This window comes from Saccopteryx leptura, chromosome 2 (assembly GCF_036850995.1).
Source record: "Saccopteryx leptura isolate mSacLep1 chromosome 2, mSacLep1_pri_phased_curated, whole genome shotgun sequence".
NCBI classification, from domain to species: Eukaryota; Metazoa; Chordata; class Mammalia; order Chiroptera; family Emballonuridae; genus Saccopteryx; species Saccopteryx leptura.
Genome location: NC_089504.1, coordinates 334771040 through 334789870, shown reverse-complemented (window position 1 = coordinate 334789870; position 18831 = coordinate 334771040). Strand labels below are relative to the sequence as shown.

At 37.3% G+C, this 18831-nt stretch overlaps 1 protein-coding gene across 1 annotated transcript in view; it reads right to left on the bottom strand.

Annotated features, from left to right (window-relative positions):
* Nucleotides 1–18831, bottom strand: part of SSH2 (slingshot protein phosphatase 2) — a 300617-nt gene that overhangs the window by 167900 nt on the left and 113886 nt on the right. Inside the window, exon 2 of the mRNA XM_066363589.1 lies at nucleotides 8943–8986. Within this exon, the coding sequence (XP_066219686.1) occupies nucleotides 8943–8986 (44 nt within the window). The remainder of the gene's footprint in view (nucleotides 1–8942; nucleotides 8987–18831) is intronic.

Sequence of the window (18831 nt, the reverse complement as noted above, 5' to 3'; positions counted from 1 at the left end):
TCACTTTAGCTAGAGGGAGAGGGTCTTGCAACAAAGGGGGTAGGCGCAATAATGGATGCCTGCTTCTCTGTTGGCACCTCTGTGATCAGAAGCAGCAATCAGCTATCAGAGTACAGATCCCTGATATCTAGAGGATAGGGTCCCTTTTGCCCTCCCTGTCTTCTACAAGCTGTTTGCAAGCTGCTCCAGAAACACATGCACAGCTGCCTGTCATGGGCTGAGTGTGGGGGATGGATATCTGCTAAGGCCTAAAATTGACACAATTTACCTTCCAAATCTTCCCTTAGAAGTTGCAAGCCCTCAACAGACTCCAGAGTTCCAAAATAGTTATATCAGACAGATTCTGCCAGGGCAATTGTTGTTTAAGTAGAAAATGGATTCTTGGTGCTTCCTATTCCACCATCTTCTCTGAATCCTCTGTCAGCAGCAATAAGTATTTGATATTTATTAGTCTTTGTATTTTTATAATATACAAAAAACAAGTCTTCCAAAACTTATTTGTCAAAGTCAAGAATTGAGGAAAAATTTACTTTTTTGTTTGTTTATACTATGAACAATAATATCTGGTGGAAAAGTAAAATTATTTACCTAGCTTTAAAAGCTATACCTAATTTCATTAGGGCTGCAATAATTAGATTCATTTTTCAAATTAGATTTAAGAATGCCTTCCATAGCTACCAGAAGCAGAACATGCCAGATAAATATAAAAAGAGTCTGTACACACATTCTTCTGAAACAAAGAATACTTGAGTGAAATGAAAATTTTTACTCAAATGGCTAGGAAAAGAGCTTTTATAAGTGTGCACTTACCAATTTAAAGGTTATTTCATACAGTGGCAGAATTGGAGGACAAGAGAACAGCTTAGTATACCCCCCCTGTGGCCACACCCAAATGTTTATAAACAACTGATAGTTTTTGGATCAGAAGTGTAACCACATGGTGGGAGGTGGAGATTTAGATTTCAAAAGGGTCTATAGCAAAAGATGCACAGTTTCAGTTTAATCAGTTAGAACCAGTTATTAATGCATGGAAAGCTATACTTTTGTAAATCAGACATATGTAATATCATGATTGATTTATATGTATCTCAGCTCCTATTCACAATGAACTTTTCTTCTTTTCCACTTTTTAAAAAGTTAAGGTACAATGAGATACCACCTCACATGAATTAGGATGTCCATGATCCAAAAAAACAGAAAATAACGTGTTTTGAGTATGTGAAGAATCAAAGCCCTTGTGCACTGTTTGTGGGAGTAGAAAATAGTATGGTATAGTGGGTCCTCAAAAGTTAAAAATAGAATTACCATATGATCCATAACTCTGGGTACATATACATTTAAAAGCAGGGTCACAGAAATCTGTACACCCAGGTTCACAGCCATATTATTCACAATAGCCAAAAGGTAGAAGCAACCCAAATGTCCATGCACAAGTGAATGGATAAACAAAATATGGCATAGGCTTACAACAGAATATGATTCAGTCTTAAAAGAAAGAAAATTCTGACACATGCTTCAACATGAATGAACCCTGAATACATTATGCTAAGTGAAATAAGGCAGCCACAAAACAACACATTGTATGAGTCCACTTAATATGAGGTACCTACAGTAGTCAAATTCTCAGTGATGGAAGTAAATTGTTGGTTGCCAGGAGTGAGGTTGATGAGAGGTTGGGAGTTATGTAACGGATACAGAATTTCAGTTTTGTAAGTAAAATATTCTCTAGGTTAATATAGTTATTCATTAGAACATATACTGAAGTAGAAGTACATCTGTCTTCTTTTCACAGCTAAAAGATGAACAATATAGTCCAATTTATTGTCTTTATATTTAAATCCACGCACAAATTATTATACCAAAAAGGCTGGAATTATATGAAGTCATATCTCAAAACTAAAAAATAAACAGACAAATACAAGCTAAAGGAAATCTGATGAGGTACCTGAGAGAGAGATCTTGGAGGAAAGATTTTTTTCCCCATAAACTGAATGAATTAGTAACACAATACCATGGTGAAACTACATCATACACAGACACACACTGATTCATTTCTAGTAAAGCTATTATTTCTAGCAGATACATCAACATTCTTCTATTCTCATTTATTCATTCCACAAGCATTTACTGCGTGCTAAATTACATGCTTATTGCTGTGGCTACTGAGATAAAAGACACAGTCACTCTCCTCATGCTGCTGTCAGATGGGGAGGTAATTGTCCACTTCTAGCCATTTGCCTGCAACAGTTTTCTGGAGAGTTTTCCTGCCTCCTCGCATACTGTGTAATACTGCCAGACACATCTGGCAATCATGTCATTCTTCTAGACAAAGATCAATCAAATAAAAACTTCTCTGCTTATAAGATATAGACAATTATCTTCTTATTGTCCCTGAAGCACACTAGTACTTACTTCCAGACTTCTGAGGATTTCCTTCCACTCTCTCCATCTTTCTATACTTGGAATGTTCTTCTGTTCCGCTATCTAAACCCTATTCATTCAAAACCTGGCTCTGCAAAGAGATTTTCTGAGACGTCATTGGTCCACATTGCTCTCTTGCTACCCCATTTGCTGCAGACTTTGTTTTCATTGCTAGGTTTGAAGTACCTTGGGGAAATTACTTATGTTGTGAAAAGTGAAGAGCTTTTTTAATAAATGGTGAGTAATTCTTTATGTCTATGAAAGACTAAGGAGAAAGAAAACTATGGTTAAAAACAGAAGAGGTTTTGGGCTAAACATGAAAAATAACTTCACACTGAGTTTTCAAAAACATAAAAATTGGCAACAAATATTATATGTGTTGCTGGAGCTGAGGGGCGAAGCACAGAGAATTGGTCCTTAATGGCTTAAACATTCATTTGTCTTAAAAGAAAAAAAAGAACATTTCTCCCAGATATTTGAAACTATGTTATTTTACAATACAATTTACAAAATATTGCTGGTCCATGGCATCTGAGACTAATACAAAGTAATGGTGAAGGAGAAGTGTAATTGAAATAAAACCCCAAAACTAAAAATAATTAAAAATATTGCTGACTCCAAAAAGAATTACCTAAAGGTCATTCCATTCTCTTCACTTATACAATTCTTAGGTTAGAGTTGGTATACATAGGAATAAGAGAATTTTGCTATAATTAAAATATTTTCTAATGTTAGATCTAAAGTATTTGGTTTCCAACCCCAACTAGTCATCTTTTTTTTTGTGTGTGTGTGACAGCGACAAAGAGAGTCAGAGAGAGAGACAGACAGACGGGAAGAGAGAGAGATGAGAAGCATCAATTCTTCACTGTGGCACCTTAGTTTCTCATTGATTGTTTTCTCATATGTGCCTTGACCAGGGGGCTGCAGCAGACTGAGTAACCTCTTGTTTAAGCCAGCGACCTTGGGCTCAAGCTGGGGAACCTTGCTCAAATCAGATGAGCCGTGCTCAAGCTGGCGACCTTGAGGTTTCGAACGATGCTTTATCCACTGCGCCACTGCCTGGTTAGGCCCAACTATTCATCTTTAAAAAGATTTCTTGGGATGTATTATAGAATTGTACCCATGAAACCTATATAATTTTTATTAACCAATGTCACCCAAATAACTTCAATTAAAAAGAGATATCTTGGGATTTCAAAATTTTATTTCATTAGCATATTTTTTGTTTATCTTTATTTATTACCATACAATTTTATTAGATTGACTCATATGAGATAGCTGTTTAAAGTTTACAATGGATAAAAGAGCCTGAGCTAAGACAGGTTATATGTATCTTCTGTTGTTGAGTTATAAGAATTTATATATATTCTGTACATTAGTTCTGTATATGATTTTCAAATATTTTCTCCTATTTTCTGGGCTGCATTTTCACTGTTGTTGTTTTTTTAATTTATTTTACAGAGAGAGGATCAGATGGGGAGTGAGAAGAATCAACTCATAGTTGCTTCACTTTAGTTGTTAATTGACTGCTTGTTATATGTGCCTTGATTGGGCAAGCCCAGGGTTTTGAACCAGCAACCTCAGCGTTTCAGGTAGACACTATCCATTGCATCACCACAGGCCAACCTTTTTATTGGTTTTTAAAGGCATCATGGTTTGGGCTAATTATGTTAAAAGATTACTTTTAACTTATGACTTTTCCAATAAATGGCATTTGGTTAAAACTAAGAGATCATTAATGCAACGTCTTTATTAACTGGAACTGGCATTAGTTTAATGATATGCTCTTTACTATTCAATTCCCTACTACAAACCACAATTGAACACACAAACTGACAAGATGAGTTTAGGCATGCTCAATCAAAAGACACTAACTCACTTCTGGTTTATTCTGTGTTAAGTAATGGAGAATGCCAGAATAGCAGCCAAGCACACAAAAAACAACCTCTTACATAACATTTACCTACAAGGGGCATTGATTTGGCACTTGAGAGAAGTTTCTTTGCTATGAGTCAAACTAAAGCAGTTAGATTTAGAAACAGCCTGGGAGCCTGACCAGGCGGTGGCACAGTGCATAGACCATTGACCTGGATGCTGAGGACCCAAGTTCGAAACCCAAGGTCACCAGCTTGAGTGTGGGCTCACGGGCTTCAGAGTGGGATCATAGACATGATCCCATGGTCACTGGCTCGAGCCCGAAGGTCGCTGGCTTGAAGCCCAAAGTTGCTGGCTTGAGCCCAAAGGTTGCTGGCTTGAAGCCCAAAGTCGCTGGCATGAGCCCAAGGTCTCTGGCTTGAGCAAGGGGTCACTGGCTCAGCTGGAGCCTCATGGTCAAGGCACATATGAGAAAGCAATCAATGAACAATAAAAGTGCCGCAACTACCAGTTGATGCTTCTCATCTCTCTCCCATCCTGTCTATTCCTCTCTCTCTCTACTCTGTCTCTGTCTCTCTCTCTTGGGGGAAAAAAAAGAAAAAAAAAGCCTAGGAAACCCACAATGTAAAAAATTACAACAGGCAAGTAAATTTTGATTTTTAAATAATGGGTACTGGCCCTGGCCGTTTGGCTCAGTGGTAGAGTATAGGCCTGTCATGTGGCTGTTCCCAGTTCGATTCTCAGTCAGGGCACACAGGAGAAGCGACCATCTGCTTCTTCACCCCTCCACCCTCTTGCTTCCCTCTCTCTCTTCTCCCTTCCTGCAGCCATGGCTCGATTAGAGCGCGTTGGCTCAGGGCACTGAGGATGGCTCCATGGCCTTGGCCTCAGGAACTAAAATGGCTCTGGTTGCAACAAAGCAAGGACCCCAGATGGGCAAAGGATTGCCCCCTAGTAGGCTTGCCGGGTGGATCCTGGTCAGGGTGCATATGCAAGTCTGTCTCTGCCTCCCCTCCTCTCACTTAAAAAAAAAAAAAAGAGTACAAGTTTTTCTTCATTTCTTACTTTTATACATATACCTTTTCTGGTGACTAGAAGAAACCTACAAATACTCTTTGCTAGTCATATTAATGGTTTATTGCCAGCAACTTTTTTTTTTTTTTTTTCATTTTTCTGAAGCTGGAAACAGGGAGAGACAGTCAGACAGACTCCCGCATGTGCCCGACCGGGATCCACCCAGCACGCCCACCAGGGGCGACGCTCTGCCCACCAGGGGGCGATGCTCTGCCCATCCTGGGCGTCGCCATGTTGCGACCAGAGCCACTCTAGCGCCTGAGGCAGAGGCCACAGAGCCATCCCCAGCGCCTGGGCCATCTTTGCTCCAATGGAGCCTTGGCTGCGGAAGGGGAAGAGAGAGACAGAGAGGAAAGCGTGGCGGAGGGGTGGAGAAGCAAATGGGCGCTTCTCCTGTGTGCCCTGGCCGGGAATCGAACCCGGGTCCTCCGCACGCTAGGCTGACGCTCTACCGCTGAGCCAACCGGCCAGGGCGCCAGCAACTTTTAAACAGGGGTTAATTCAGTGCTATGAATAAATGAATAGATTTCATTACTTCATCATTATGTAGATGCTAAGTTAATATGTAAAGCTTAATATTAACCCAGAGATCTTTAAATCTGGTCTACTAGAAAATCTAAGAATCCTTTGGAATTCTTTTTCTTTTTTTTTTTTTAAGTAATGTCTTTTTTTTTTTTTTTCCAGTGACAGAGAGTAAGTCAGAGAGAGGGATAGACAGACAGGAACAGAGAGAGATGAGAAGCATCAATCATTAGTTTTTCACTGCGCGTTGCCACACCTTAGTTGTTCGTTGATTGCTTTCTCATATGTGCCTTGACCGTGGGCCTTCAGCAGACCGAGTAACCCCTTGCTGGAGCCAGCGACCTTGGGTTCAAGCTGGTGGGCTTTTGCTCAAACCAGATGAGCCCGCGCTCAAGCTGGCGACCTCGGGGTCTTGAACCTGGGTCCTCTGCATCCCAGTCCGACGCTCTATCCACTGTGCCACCACCTGGTCCGGCTCTTTTTCATTTTAATGGAAATAAAGTTATAATACCTCTGGTAAGAATTCAGCTAAAATTTCTTTTGGTTTCTTTTTTTTTTTTTTTTTTTAGCGAGAGAGAGAGTCAGACAGACAAGAAGGGAGAGAAATAAGAAGCATCAACTCATAGTTGTGGCAACTTAGTTGTTCTTTGATTGTTTTCTCAAAAGTGCCTTGATAGAGCGGGGGCTCCAGTTGAGCCAGTGGCCCCTTGCTCAAGCCGGCAACCTTGGGCTCATGCCAGCAACCATGGGGTCATGTCTACGATCCCACACTCAAGTTGGTGACACCTCGCTCAAGCTGGTGAGACCATGTTCATGTGCCTGCGCTCAAGCTGGTGATCTCGGGGTTTTGAACTGGGTCCTCAGCATCCCAGGCCCATGCTCTATCCACTGTGCCACCACCTGGTCAGGCTCTGCTGGTTTCTACATATTTCTTAACCGTATGCGAAAGAATGATATTTCACTATCAAATCTTCCCTAAGAGACATTAAGCTTTAAGGCAAAGTTTTTGTGATAATCAAGACAGGAAAAATATTGACAATAACCTTAGTTATTGATAAAAACAAACTTTTTCTATTACATTGTAGTTTCTAAGAGTAAGGTATATAGCAATAAACTCCTGATAATTTGTTGTTAAGAAAGCATTTTCTTTAGCCAGCTTTTCCACAATGAGCATGCTTACTGTATCCTTTCTGTTACAAGTCTGGCAACATTTAAATGACCATCTAGAATTTACCAGGACTGTTTTTGTGGGAGGGTTTTGATTTTAAAAACCACTTAGAGGAGATAACAGAAAGGTTATTATATACTTCCTAGATGTCACATAACTTTAAAAGTATTTAAAATTGTATTGATTGATTTTAGAAAGAGAGGAAGAGAGAGAGAAACATCAATTTGCTGTTTCACTTATTGTGCTTTCATTGGTTGATTCTTGTATGTGCCCTGACCAGGGAGGGAGCCCGCAAACCTTGGCCTATTGGGACAATACTCTAACCAACTGAGATACCTGTCCAGGGTCATAATTTTCTTTTTAAATGGCGGCAGTTAGTGGTACTCTTATAACAACATGCTCACTATTCTACCAGAGGGAGAAAAAAAAAGTGTCATTTTGTTTGAAATTCTGGGTACATTACTCAATATATCCTTTGTATTTAGGAAGTGAAATACTAACCAGTCTATAGGAACTGCAAAATCTATCTAAATGAATGACAAATGTAAATACAAAGCTGAAGGCTGAAATGTTCTTCAGTTGATATTTTCCTAACAGGAAAGGAAAATTTGCTTTTTTATTACCCAAGATAGTTCTGGAGACTTGGGTCAAAACTCGGCCAATATTGACCCTTATGAATTTTTTAAAAAGAAATTTATTATTTTATTTATTGAGGCATAAATAACATACAAAATTATGTCAGTTGGCCCTGGCCGGTTGGCTCAGTGGTAGAGAGTCGGCCTGGTTGTGTATGTCCTGGGTTCAATTCCCAGTCAGGGCACACAGAAGAAGTGCCCATCTGCTTCTCTACCCTTCCCCCTCTTGCTTCTCTCTCTCTTTCCCTCCTGCAGCATGGCTCGATTGGAGAGAGTTGGCCCAGGTGCTGAGGATGGCTCTGTGGCCTCTGTCTTGGACACTAACAAGAGCTCAGTTGCTGAGCAGTGGAGTGACATGCCAAATGGGCAAAGCGTCACTCCCTAGTGGGCTTGCCGGGTGGATCCCAGTTCGGGCACATGATGGAGTCTGTCTCTGCCTCCCCTCCTCTCACTGAATAAAAAATTAATAATAATAAAATAAAAAATTATGTCAGCTTCAGGTGTACAGCCCAATACAATCTACCATTTTATCTTTTTTTTTAATTTATTCATTTTAGAAAGGAGAGAAGGAGCAGGAAGCATCAACTCCCATATGTGCCTTGGGAAGCCCAGGGTTTCGAACCAGCGACCTCAGCATTTCCAGGTTGACGCTTTATCCACTGCGCCACCACAGGTCACAATCTACCATTTTAAATCTGAAGCAGTAACTGAATTCTTAAAAAGCATATCTATTTTGAGAGACCAATTAAGCATTTTGGAAAACCAGGATAAGCTTATAGGAAAAGACTAAAGAAAAATTAGAGAAAAAAAATGTTAACTATAGACATGCTACAGGATATGGCCATAGATATGAAATAAATCAGGCAAAAACAAACACCATATGATTTCATTTATATGTGGAATCTAAAGAACAAAACAAACAAAATAGAAACAGACTCATAGATGACAGTTGACAGAGGGGAGAGCCATTGGGGGTGGGTGAAAAGGTGAAGGGATTAAGTAGTACAGCAGTAAAGAACAGTCACAGAGATGTAAACTACAGCATATGAAATATAATCAATATCATAGTAACTATGTATGGGTCCAGGTGGGTACTTGAAATAATGAGGGACCACTCTATATAAAGTTCATGATTGTCTATTATGTTGTATGTCTGAAACTAATACAGAATAATATTAAATGTAAATTGTAATAGAAAAACAATACCAACAAAAAGAAATGCTATAGGATATAATAAACAAACATACCTCCTGGGCTGTGACCGGCATTCCTCCTCCCCACTGTCTGCCTCCTGTATAGGAAAATGAAAAAAATAATTTACAATCTGAGGTCTCATATCACAATATCAACAATGACATTTTACTAAGCTTTACTGTAGGAATACCTTAAGCATGCTGTGCACTTGAACTAATTTCTCTATAAAAAGTGACTTTAACCAACCCGGGAAGTTGATACATATCAATAGAAGTTATTCCTAATGGTGAGATTCAGCCAGTTTGCACCAGTTTGGCAGAACTAGTACCTATTTTTTTTTAATTCGGTGAACCTGTTGTTAAAATGGCACTTGTAATCAGGGTTCTCTCTAAGGTGGGTGCCTGGACAGTGCCCAATGTGGAAACACAAATTTACATTCCTTACTCTTTTTTAATGTTCATCTGTGCAACAGCATATTCTAAGCACCCGTAGTAATGTTCGTTCCGTTCATAGGTAAAGGAATGAGATCCTACTCCTACAGTGAAAAGATGGTTAAAGATAAATCACACAGCCAATGATGCTCAGATAAAAGCAAAGAAAACTGCAAGGATGTCAATCAAGAAGCAACACGGAAATATCTTAACAGTTTTATTGCTTTTTGTCAGGTATTATTTAATATATTTTCATTAATATTTTAAAACTCTTTCTTATAACATAATCTAGTTTTGTGTATTTCTTTTATTGTTTTTATTTAAATCAGGGGTCCCCAAACTTTTTACACAGGGGGCCAGTTCACTGTCCCTCAGACTGTTGGAGGGCCGGACTATAAAAAAAAAACTGTGAACAAATCCCTATGCACACTGCACATATCTTATTTTAAAGTAAAAAAACAAAATGAGAACAAATACAATATTTAAAATAAAGAACAAGTAAATTTAAATCAACAAACTGACCAGTATTTCAATGTGGGGTGCCGCAGCCTCAGGCCGGATGTGCGTCATATGACGCACTTCCGGAGTGATGCTTGCATCCCACATCACCGGAAGTAGTACCGTACGTGAGCGACACCACGCTTTGCGGCGTCCTATGCATCCGCATCCTGTGCTCCTCTCACTGCCCACCAATGAAAGAGTTTCCCCTTCTGGAAGTGCGGCGGGGGCCAGATAAATGGCCACAGGGAGCCGCATGTGGCCCGTGGGCCATAGTTTGGGGACCCCTGATTTAAATATTAGATGCATGAAATAATAAACTACCTTTCGGTATATCATTTTTTTATACCTAAAAAATGGTCATTAGAGCAGAGACCCTGTTGTTCAATTATTTGAATCCCATCACTGGTTATTCCCAGAGGATACTTCAGTAACAGTCTACAAATTTAATTGATAACAAAGTGCTAATAATTAAAGGATTACCTCTAAAAACCAAATGAAGATGTTATAGTATTGTTACATATATTTTCATATTATTATTGGGTTACTCCAAATTCAAAATGAGTGGGCATTCTGACTACCACCAGCAAATATCATCAAGATGACCTATTAATGATTCCATCAACATAATGGCTACTATTTATTGAGTATTTATAACATGTCAAGCACCTTGCTCAACACTTTGTCCTATTTATTCCTTATAAACTCAGAAGGTCGATGTTGCATATTTTTCACTGATTCTAACATAAACGTAACTTAGAATAAATCAGTGTGATTAAAAAAGATCACTGAATCACAGTTTAATTGCAATATTTATTTTCCCTTAGAGGCACATAATCAAGAGTATTATAACTTATGGCAATTTAGACTCAATAAAGTATGAATATTTTACAGATGAAGAAACTGACATTCGCAAAGAGGAAAAGTAAGCTGCCTAAAGAAACTCTTATGGTAAAGTCAGAATTAAAACTGATAGAATACTACCTACTAACACATTGAAAATGCATATCATTTACCCCTCTCTAGCCAGGTTAGCAATTATTATGTTAAGATGTTATACTCCTGACCAGTGGTGGCACAGTCAAGTGTCAACCTGGAATTCTGTCACCAGTTCAAAACCCCAAGCTTGCCTGGTTAAGGCACATATAAAAAGCAACTACAAGTTGATGCTTCCTGCTTCTCCCCCACCATGCCACACCCCCTACCCCATCTGTCTATCTCTCTCTAAATTCAATAAATAAAATCTTAAAAAATAAAAACAAAAAAAGCCAATTCCTCTAACTTGATTCTTCTTTTTCAAGATTGCTTTATCTTCTAGTAAGACTATTTGTCTTAAAATCTACTTTATCTGATATTAATATAGACATTTCAGACTTTATTATTTGCAAGGTACATTTTTCAATCTCTCTATATTTTATTTTATTTTTTTGTTTTTATATTTTTTTGTGGCAGAGATAGAGAGGCAGAGAGAGGAACAAATAGGGACAGTCAGACAGGAAGGGAGAGAGATGAGAAGCATCAATTCTTTGTTGCAGCACCTTAGTTGTTCATTGATTGCTTTCTCATATGTGCCTTGACTAGGGTGCTACAGCAAATCGAGTGACCCCTTGCTCAAGTCAATGACCTTGGCCTCAAGCTAGTGAGCTCGGCTCGAACCAGATGAGCCCGCACTCAAGCCAGCGACCTCAGGGTTTTGAACCTGGGTCCTCTGCATACCAGAGCGATGCTTTATCCACTGCGCCACCACCTGGTCAGGCCAATCTCTATTTTTTTTTAATAAATTAAACTTTTTTATATTTAGACAATTAAATTTAACAGGGTGACATTGGTCAATCAGAGTACATAGATTTAGAGTGGTGTTTCCCAACGTGGGGCCCATGCCCCACAGGGGGGCAATTCGATAGTTAAGGGGGGCAATTTGAAAATGGACTCGACACGACTTTAACTCTTTCGCCTCGGGCCATTTAAATGCAATGCTAGATATCGGTGCCAAATTTAACAAAAAATGCAATTCTTAAATAATTGCGGTAAATAATTATTAAGTATAATTTCGTTTGACGAGACCAAAATATCAACTGGGTGATTGGCGTCGTCAAGTAAACTTCGTCCTGGGTTCACCACAGAGCATGCTGTCTGCCGCGGGGAACCCCGGACGTTTTAAAAACTCGCTAAACAACGCAGTTATTCTCACCTGATTGGCCCATCGCAACTTCTGTGGTGTTTCACATCATTCAGTTGGTGTTAATTTGAAATAAGTGTCAGTCAAAACTGTTGTAAAAGCTCGTTGATTTAATAAATATACATATATATATTGTATAGATATAATTGGTAAGTATTTGATTTTATTTTTATCAATATTAAACTCTTTATTAAGTACTTCTTGCATGGGGCTAGAAAGCACTAATATTTTATAAATATTATTGGGGCTATAATAGTGCATGCATGACAATTTTAATTTTAGAAACATAACTTTCCAGAAAATTTTGTCAAGTGGAAAAAATATAGATACCTTTTGATTTGCGGTGGTAATGTAGTAAATGTGTTATATACATTTAAATAAATATGAATTTTTAGTATACGTTTACTCTGTGTCACATTGAATATATTTAACACATATTTTAATATTAGTTTTTAATTGATCTTATTTTTATTTCTTATAGCCCATAGTAAAATGAGTGGTTCAAGCAAGAAAAAAACTCGTCAATATTCGGAGGAATATTTAAAATTTGGGTTCATACCCGCTGTTCACAATGAGCGGATTCCTTTTTGTCTTTTATGCCAGCAATGCTTGACCAACGAATCAATGAAACGAGGTCGTCTTGAGGTGCATTTGAAGGCGAAACATAGTGCTCATATTAAATCAGATTTGAGTTACTTTAAAACTTTAAAGAAAAATTTTGAAAAAAGAACAACATTAAAGTCTCTATTTACTGCTCATACTTCAACTAATAATCGTGTTTTTGAGGCTAGTTATCAAATTTCTTTATTCATCGCTAAAACTGGAGAAAATCACACTATAGGAGAGAATTTAATAAAACCATCAATATCAGCATTTCTTAAAACGGTTCTTGAAAAAGATGACAAAGATGTAAAAGCTATGCCACTCAGTGACAATACTGTTAGCAGAAGAATAGACGAAATGAGTGAGGATATTGAAAAACAACTTATTGAAAAGCTGAAAACAAGAAAATTCTCCTTGCAAATGGATGAATCAACTTTGAGAGACAGTGAGGCAGTATTGATAACTTACGTAAGATATATTGATAAAGGACATTTTGCTGAAGAAATGTTGTTCTGTAAAAGATTAGAAAGCACCATTACCTCCAAAGATATATATAATAAGCTAAAAAACTACTTAGATGTCAATGATATACCAATGAAAAAGATAACATCTTGTGCTGCAGATTGTGCTCCCAATATGATGGGCAAGAAAAATGGCTGCTTAAAATTGATGAAAGATGCAAATCCAGAAATGATTCTTGTGCATTGTGTTATTCATAGGGAAAACTTGGTAGCTAAAAACATCTCGCCTGTTCTGAATGAAGTATTACATACAGTAATAAAGTGTGTTAATGCTATTAAAGCTAGTGCCAAATGTGAGCGTCTTTTCAAGCTATTTTGTGAAGAACAAAATGAAGACCATGTGAGACTTTTACTTCATACTGAAGTAAGATGGCTATCTAAAGGACACTGTTTGAAAAGATTTATGGAACTGTTTGATACTCTTAGTGATTTTTTAAGCGACAAACCTGAAATGAAGTATCTGTTAACAATAGATGGTAAAGCATTTGTGAGTTATTTAGCCAATATCTTTGAAAAACTAAATATATGAAATAAGCAACTTCAAGGAACAAATAAAACTCTTGTCGATGCAAAAGCAAAGATATTCGGTTTCATTACCAATATTGAGTTATGTCAGAAACATATTAACAACAAAAACTTTAAACAGTTTCATTGGCTCCAAAAATGTGAAGTAACTTATACCGCTTTACTTGTTATTGTCAATCATTTGAATATTCTATCGGCTGATTTAAAAGAAAGATTTTCTGATTTAAAACAAATAGATTTCCCAACATGGATGATGCAGCCAATGTTAGTGGATTTGTCTGATATATCAAATATGCAGTATCAAGAAGAACTCGCAGAATTGCAAAATGATGAGTCAGTTAAAGTTTTATTTAATATCAAAGGAGCGATGGTATGGCTTTGTGAGGAAACAGAAATCAAATACCCAAATTCAACCAAATGTGCAAGAAAACTATTGCTACCGTTTCCATCTTCATTTTTAGCTGAATGTGGATTTAGTGCTGTAAATGATTTACTGGTAAAAAAAAGAAATCGGCTGGATATAACACAACGTGGAGACTTGAGACTAAAGCTAACCAAATTGGAACCTAATATAAAATCTCTGTGCATCAAGCATCAAGCGCAAGGATCACACTAAATTAAAATAATAAATTAATATAGAAAAATCTGTATTAAAATTATTTGGAATTTAAATTTCTGTTTTTCATTATATGTTTTGAAATTTTACTTACTGTGTTTTGTTAACAATTTCATAGTGATTTCTTCCTAGAACCTATCATTAATGTTTATTAAGTGAACAAATCAATTTTTTAATGTTAAAAATTATGTACGTTACATAGGGGGGGGACATAAAAATTTTAGAAAGGTTAAGGTGGGGCATGGCACAAAAAAGGTTGGGAAACACTGATTTAGAGGAAACATCGCCATATTGTTTGGACAGTCGATTATGTTGTATACCCATCACCCAAAGTCAAATCATCTTCTGTCACCCTATATTTTGTTTCTCTTTAAGCCCCTCCCCTTCCCCCATCTCCCTCCCTCTCACCCTTCCTTTCCCCCTGGTAACAACTGCATCCCTGTCTATGTCCATGAGTCTCAACTTTGTGCCCCACCTATATATGGAATCTTATAGTTCTTAGCTTTCTCTGATTTACTTATTTCACTCAGTATAATGTTATCAAGGTCCATCCATGTTGTTGTAAATGATACTATGTCATCATTTCTTATGGCTGAGTAGTATTCTATTGTGTGTGTGTATACACACACACACACACACACATACACATACATACACACCACATCTTTTTTATCCAATTTTCTACTGAAGGGCATTTTGGCTGTTTCCATGTCTTGGCCTCAGGTCTGTGAGGAAGGAGAAAGACTCAGTCCTCTGGTATTATTTTTTTTTCTGTGCTTTGGTCTGCCTTCTTGCCCAATCATACCTTTGTCTATCTGGTGTGTGTATATTTCAGGTTAATCTGGGTTTTTTCTCTGCATATAGTTGTAGAATTTGTTGAAATTTCAAGAATTTAGAATTGTAGAATTTAATTCCAATAATAACCATTCTTTGATTTGTGCTATAAACTTTTCAAAGAACTTACACAAACGTGTAATATAAAAACACATTTAAATAATATTTGAAAAGTATTAATCTCCCCTCGAAAAGATGAGGAGTATCTCTCATGCCGCCATTTCTCTGACGTCACTTCCGGTCTCCAACAAGTTAAACTTTATTTTTTTTCCCTTCTTTATTTTTTTATTTAATTAATTGTGTTTACATAGATTCTAGGGTCACCCCGAATGCATCCCCCTTCCCCCCATTACTCTCAACATCTCCCTTGCCCCTCTCCCTACAGCACCCTCTCCCCTTCCCTTCAGATTTATCCCATCCTATGATCCCCTTTCCCTCTGTCCTCTTTTCCTCTGGTCCCTTTGAACCCTCCCCTCTGTCTCAATTCCGTTCCTCAGTTCTCATTATTCCTTGGATTCCTCAAATGAGTGAGGTCATATGATATTTTTCTTTCTCTGCCTGGCTTATTTCACTCAACATAATAGTTTCCAGGTCCCTCCATATTGTTGCAAAAGGTAATATTTCCTTCTTTTTCATGGCCCCATAGTATTCCATTGTATATATGTACCAAAGCTTTTTAATCCACTCCCACTGACAGACACGGGCTGTTTCCAGATCTTCGCTATTGTGAACAATGCTGCCATAAACATGGGGGTGCATTTCTTTTTTTCAGTCAGTGATATGGTGTCCTTGGGATATATTCCTATAAGTGGGATGGCTGGGTCAAAGGGCAGTTCCATTTCGAATTTTTTGAGGAATCCTATACTGTTTTCCACAGTGGCTGCACCAGTCTGCATTCCCACCAGCAGTGTAGGAGGGTTCCCCTTTCTCCACATTCTCACCAGCACCTATCGTGTGTTTTGTTAATGAGCGCCATTCTGACTGGTGTGAGGTGGTATATCATTGTGGTTTTAATTTGCATTTCTCTAATGATTAGTAATGTTGAACATTTTTTCATTTGTCTATTGGCCATCTGTATGTCCTCTTTGGAGAAGTGTCTATTCATTTCTGGTGCCCATTTTTTGATTGGATTGTTTGTCTTCCTGGTGCTGAGTTTTACAAGTTCTTTATAAATTTTGGTTATTAATCCCTTATCAGATGTATTGTTGAATATGTTCTCCCATTGTGTAGTTTGTCTTTTTATTCTGTTCTTATTGTCTTTAGCTGTGCAAAGGCTTTTTAGTTTGATATAGTCGCATTTGTTTATTCTGTCTTTTATTTCATTTGTCTGTGGAGATAAATCATCAAAGATATTGCTGTGATAGATGGCAGTGAGCTTACTGCCTAGGTTTTCTTCTAGGATACTTATGGTTTCACAATTTACATTTAAGTCCTTTATCCATTTTGATTTTATTTTTGTGCATGGTGTAAGTTGGTGGTCTAGTTTCATTTTTTTTGCAGGTAGCTGTCCAGTTTTCCCAACACCATTTGTTAAAGAGACTGTCTTTACTCCACTGTATGCTCTTACCTCCTTTGTCAATTATCAATTGTCCATAAAGATGTGGGTTTATTTCTGGGTTTTCTGTTCTGTTCCATTGATCTATATGCCTGTTCTTATGCTAGTACCAAGCTATTTTTAGTACAATGGCCTTGTAGTATAACTTGATATCAGGAAGTGTGATACCTCCCACTTTATTCTTCTTTTTCAAGATTGCTGAGGCTATTCGTGTTCTTTTTTTTGGTTCCATATAAATTTTTGGAATATGTGTTCTATATCTTTGAAGTATGTCATTGGTATTTTAATTAGTATTGCATTGAATTTATAAATTGCTTTGGGTAATATAGACATTTTAATTGTTTATTCTTCCTAACCATGAGCACGGTATATGCTTCCACTTGTTTGTGTCTTCCTTGATTTCTTTTATCAATGTTTTGTAATTTTCTGAGTACAAATCTTTAACCTCCTTGGTTAAATTTACTCCTAGGTACTTTATCTTTTTGGATGCAATAGTGAAGGGGATTGTTTCCTTAATTTCTCTTTCTGACAGTTCATTGTTCGTGTGTAAAAATGCCTCTGGTTTCTGTGTATTAATTTTATATCCTGCCACCTTGCTGAATTCGTTTATTAGGTCCAGTAGTTTTTTGACTTAGGCTTTAGGGTTTTCTATATACAGTATCATATCATCTGCAAATAATGATAGTTTTACTTCCTCTTTTCCAATTTGGATGCCTTTTATTTCTTCTTTTTGTCTGATTGCTGTAGCTAGGACTTCCAGTACTATGTTGAATAAGAGTGGTGAAAGGGGGCACCCCTGCTTGTTCCTGATTTTAGGGGAATTGCTTTTAATTTTGTCCATTAATTATAATGTTGGCTGTGTGTTTGTCATAGATGGCCTTTATCATGTTGAGGTATGTTCCCTGTATTCCCACTTTTCTAAGAGTTTTGATCATAAATCGGTGCTGAATTTTATCAAATGCTTTTTCTGCATCTATTGAAATTATCATGTGGTTTTTCTCCTTCCTTCTGTTTATGTGGTGAATGACATTGATTGATTTACAAATGTTGTACCATCCTTGCCTCCCCAGAATAAATCCCACTTGATCATGATGTATGATTTTTTTCATGTATTGCTGGATCCGGTTTGCTAATATTTTGTTGAGGATTTTAGCATCTATATTCATCAGGAATATTGGCCTATAATTTTCTTTCTTTGTGTTGTCTTGCCTGGTTTTGGAATCAGAATTATGCTCGCCTCATAAAAGGAACTTGGAAGTCTTCCTTCCTCCTGAATTTTTTGAAATAGCTTGAGAAGGATAAGAGTTAGTTCTTTGAATATTTGGTAGAATTCACTAGTGAAGCCATCGGACCCAGAGGTTTGTTTTTTGGGAGCTTTTTGATAACTGTTTCGATCTCTTTTGTTGTAATCAGTCTGTTTAGGTTTCCTGATTCTTCCAGATTGATTTTTGGAAGATTATATGTTTCAAGGAATTTGTCCATTTCACCTAGATTGTTTAATTTTTTTGGCATACAGTTCTTCATAGTATTTTCTTAGAATATTTTGTATTTCTGATGTGTCGGTTGTTATTTCTTCACTCTCATTTCTAATTTTATTTGTTTGAGTTCTCTCCTTTTCTTGTTGAGTCTTGTTAAAGGTTCATCGATCTTGTTTACCCTTTCAAAGAACCAGCTCTTGGTTTCATTGATCCTCTGTATTGTTTCTTTAGTCTCTATGTCGTTTATTTCCGCTCTGATCTTTATTATTTCCTTCCTTCTACTACCTCTGGGCCTTACTTGCTGTTCTTTTTCTAGTTCTTTTAGATGAAGGGTTAGGTTGTTTATTTGAGCTTTTTCAAGCTTTTTAAGGAATGCTTATAGTGCTATGAACTTCCCTGCTTTTGCTGTGTCCCATAAATTTTGAGTTGTTGTTTGCTCATTATCATTTGTTTCTAGGAATTTTTTTATTTCTTCTTTGATTTCATTGTTAACCCATTTGTTATTTAATAACATGCTATTTAGTTTCCATGTGTTTGAGTATTTTTCAGTTTTTCTGTTGTGGTTGTTTTCTAGTTTCATGCTACTGAAAATGCTTGATATGATTTCAATCTTCTTAAATTTGTTGAGACTGCTTTTGTGTCCTAACATGTGGTCTATCTTAGAGAATGTACCATAAGCACTTGAAAAGAATGTATATTTTG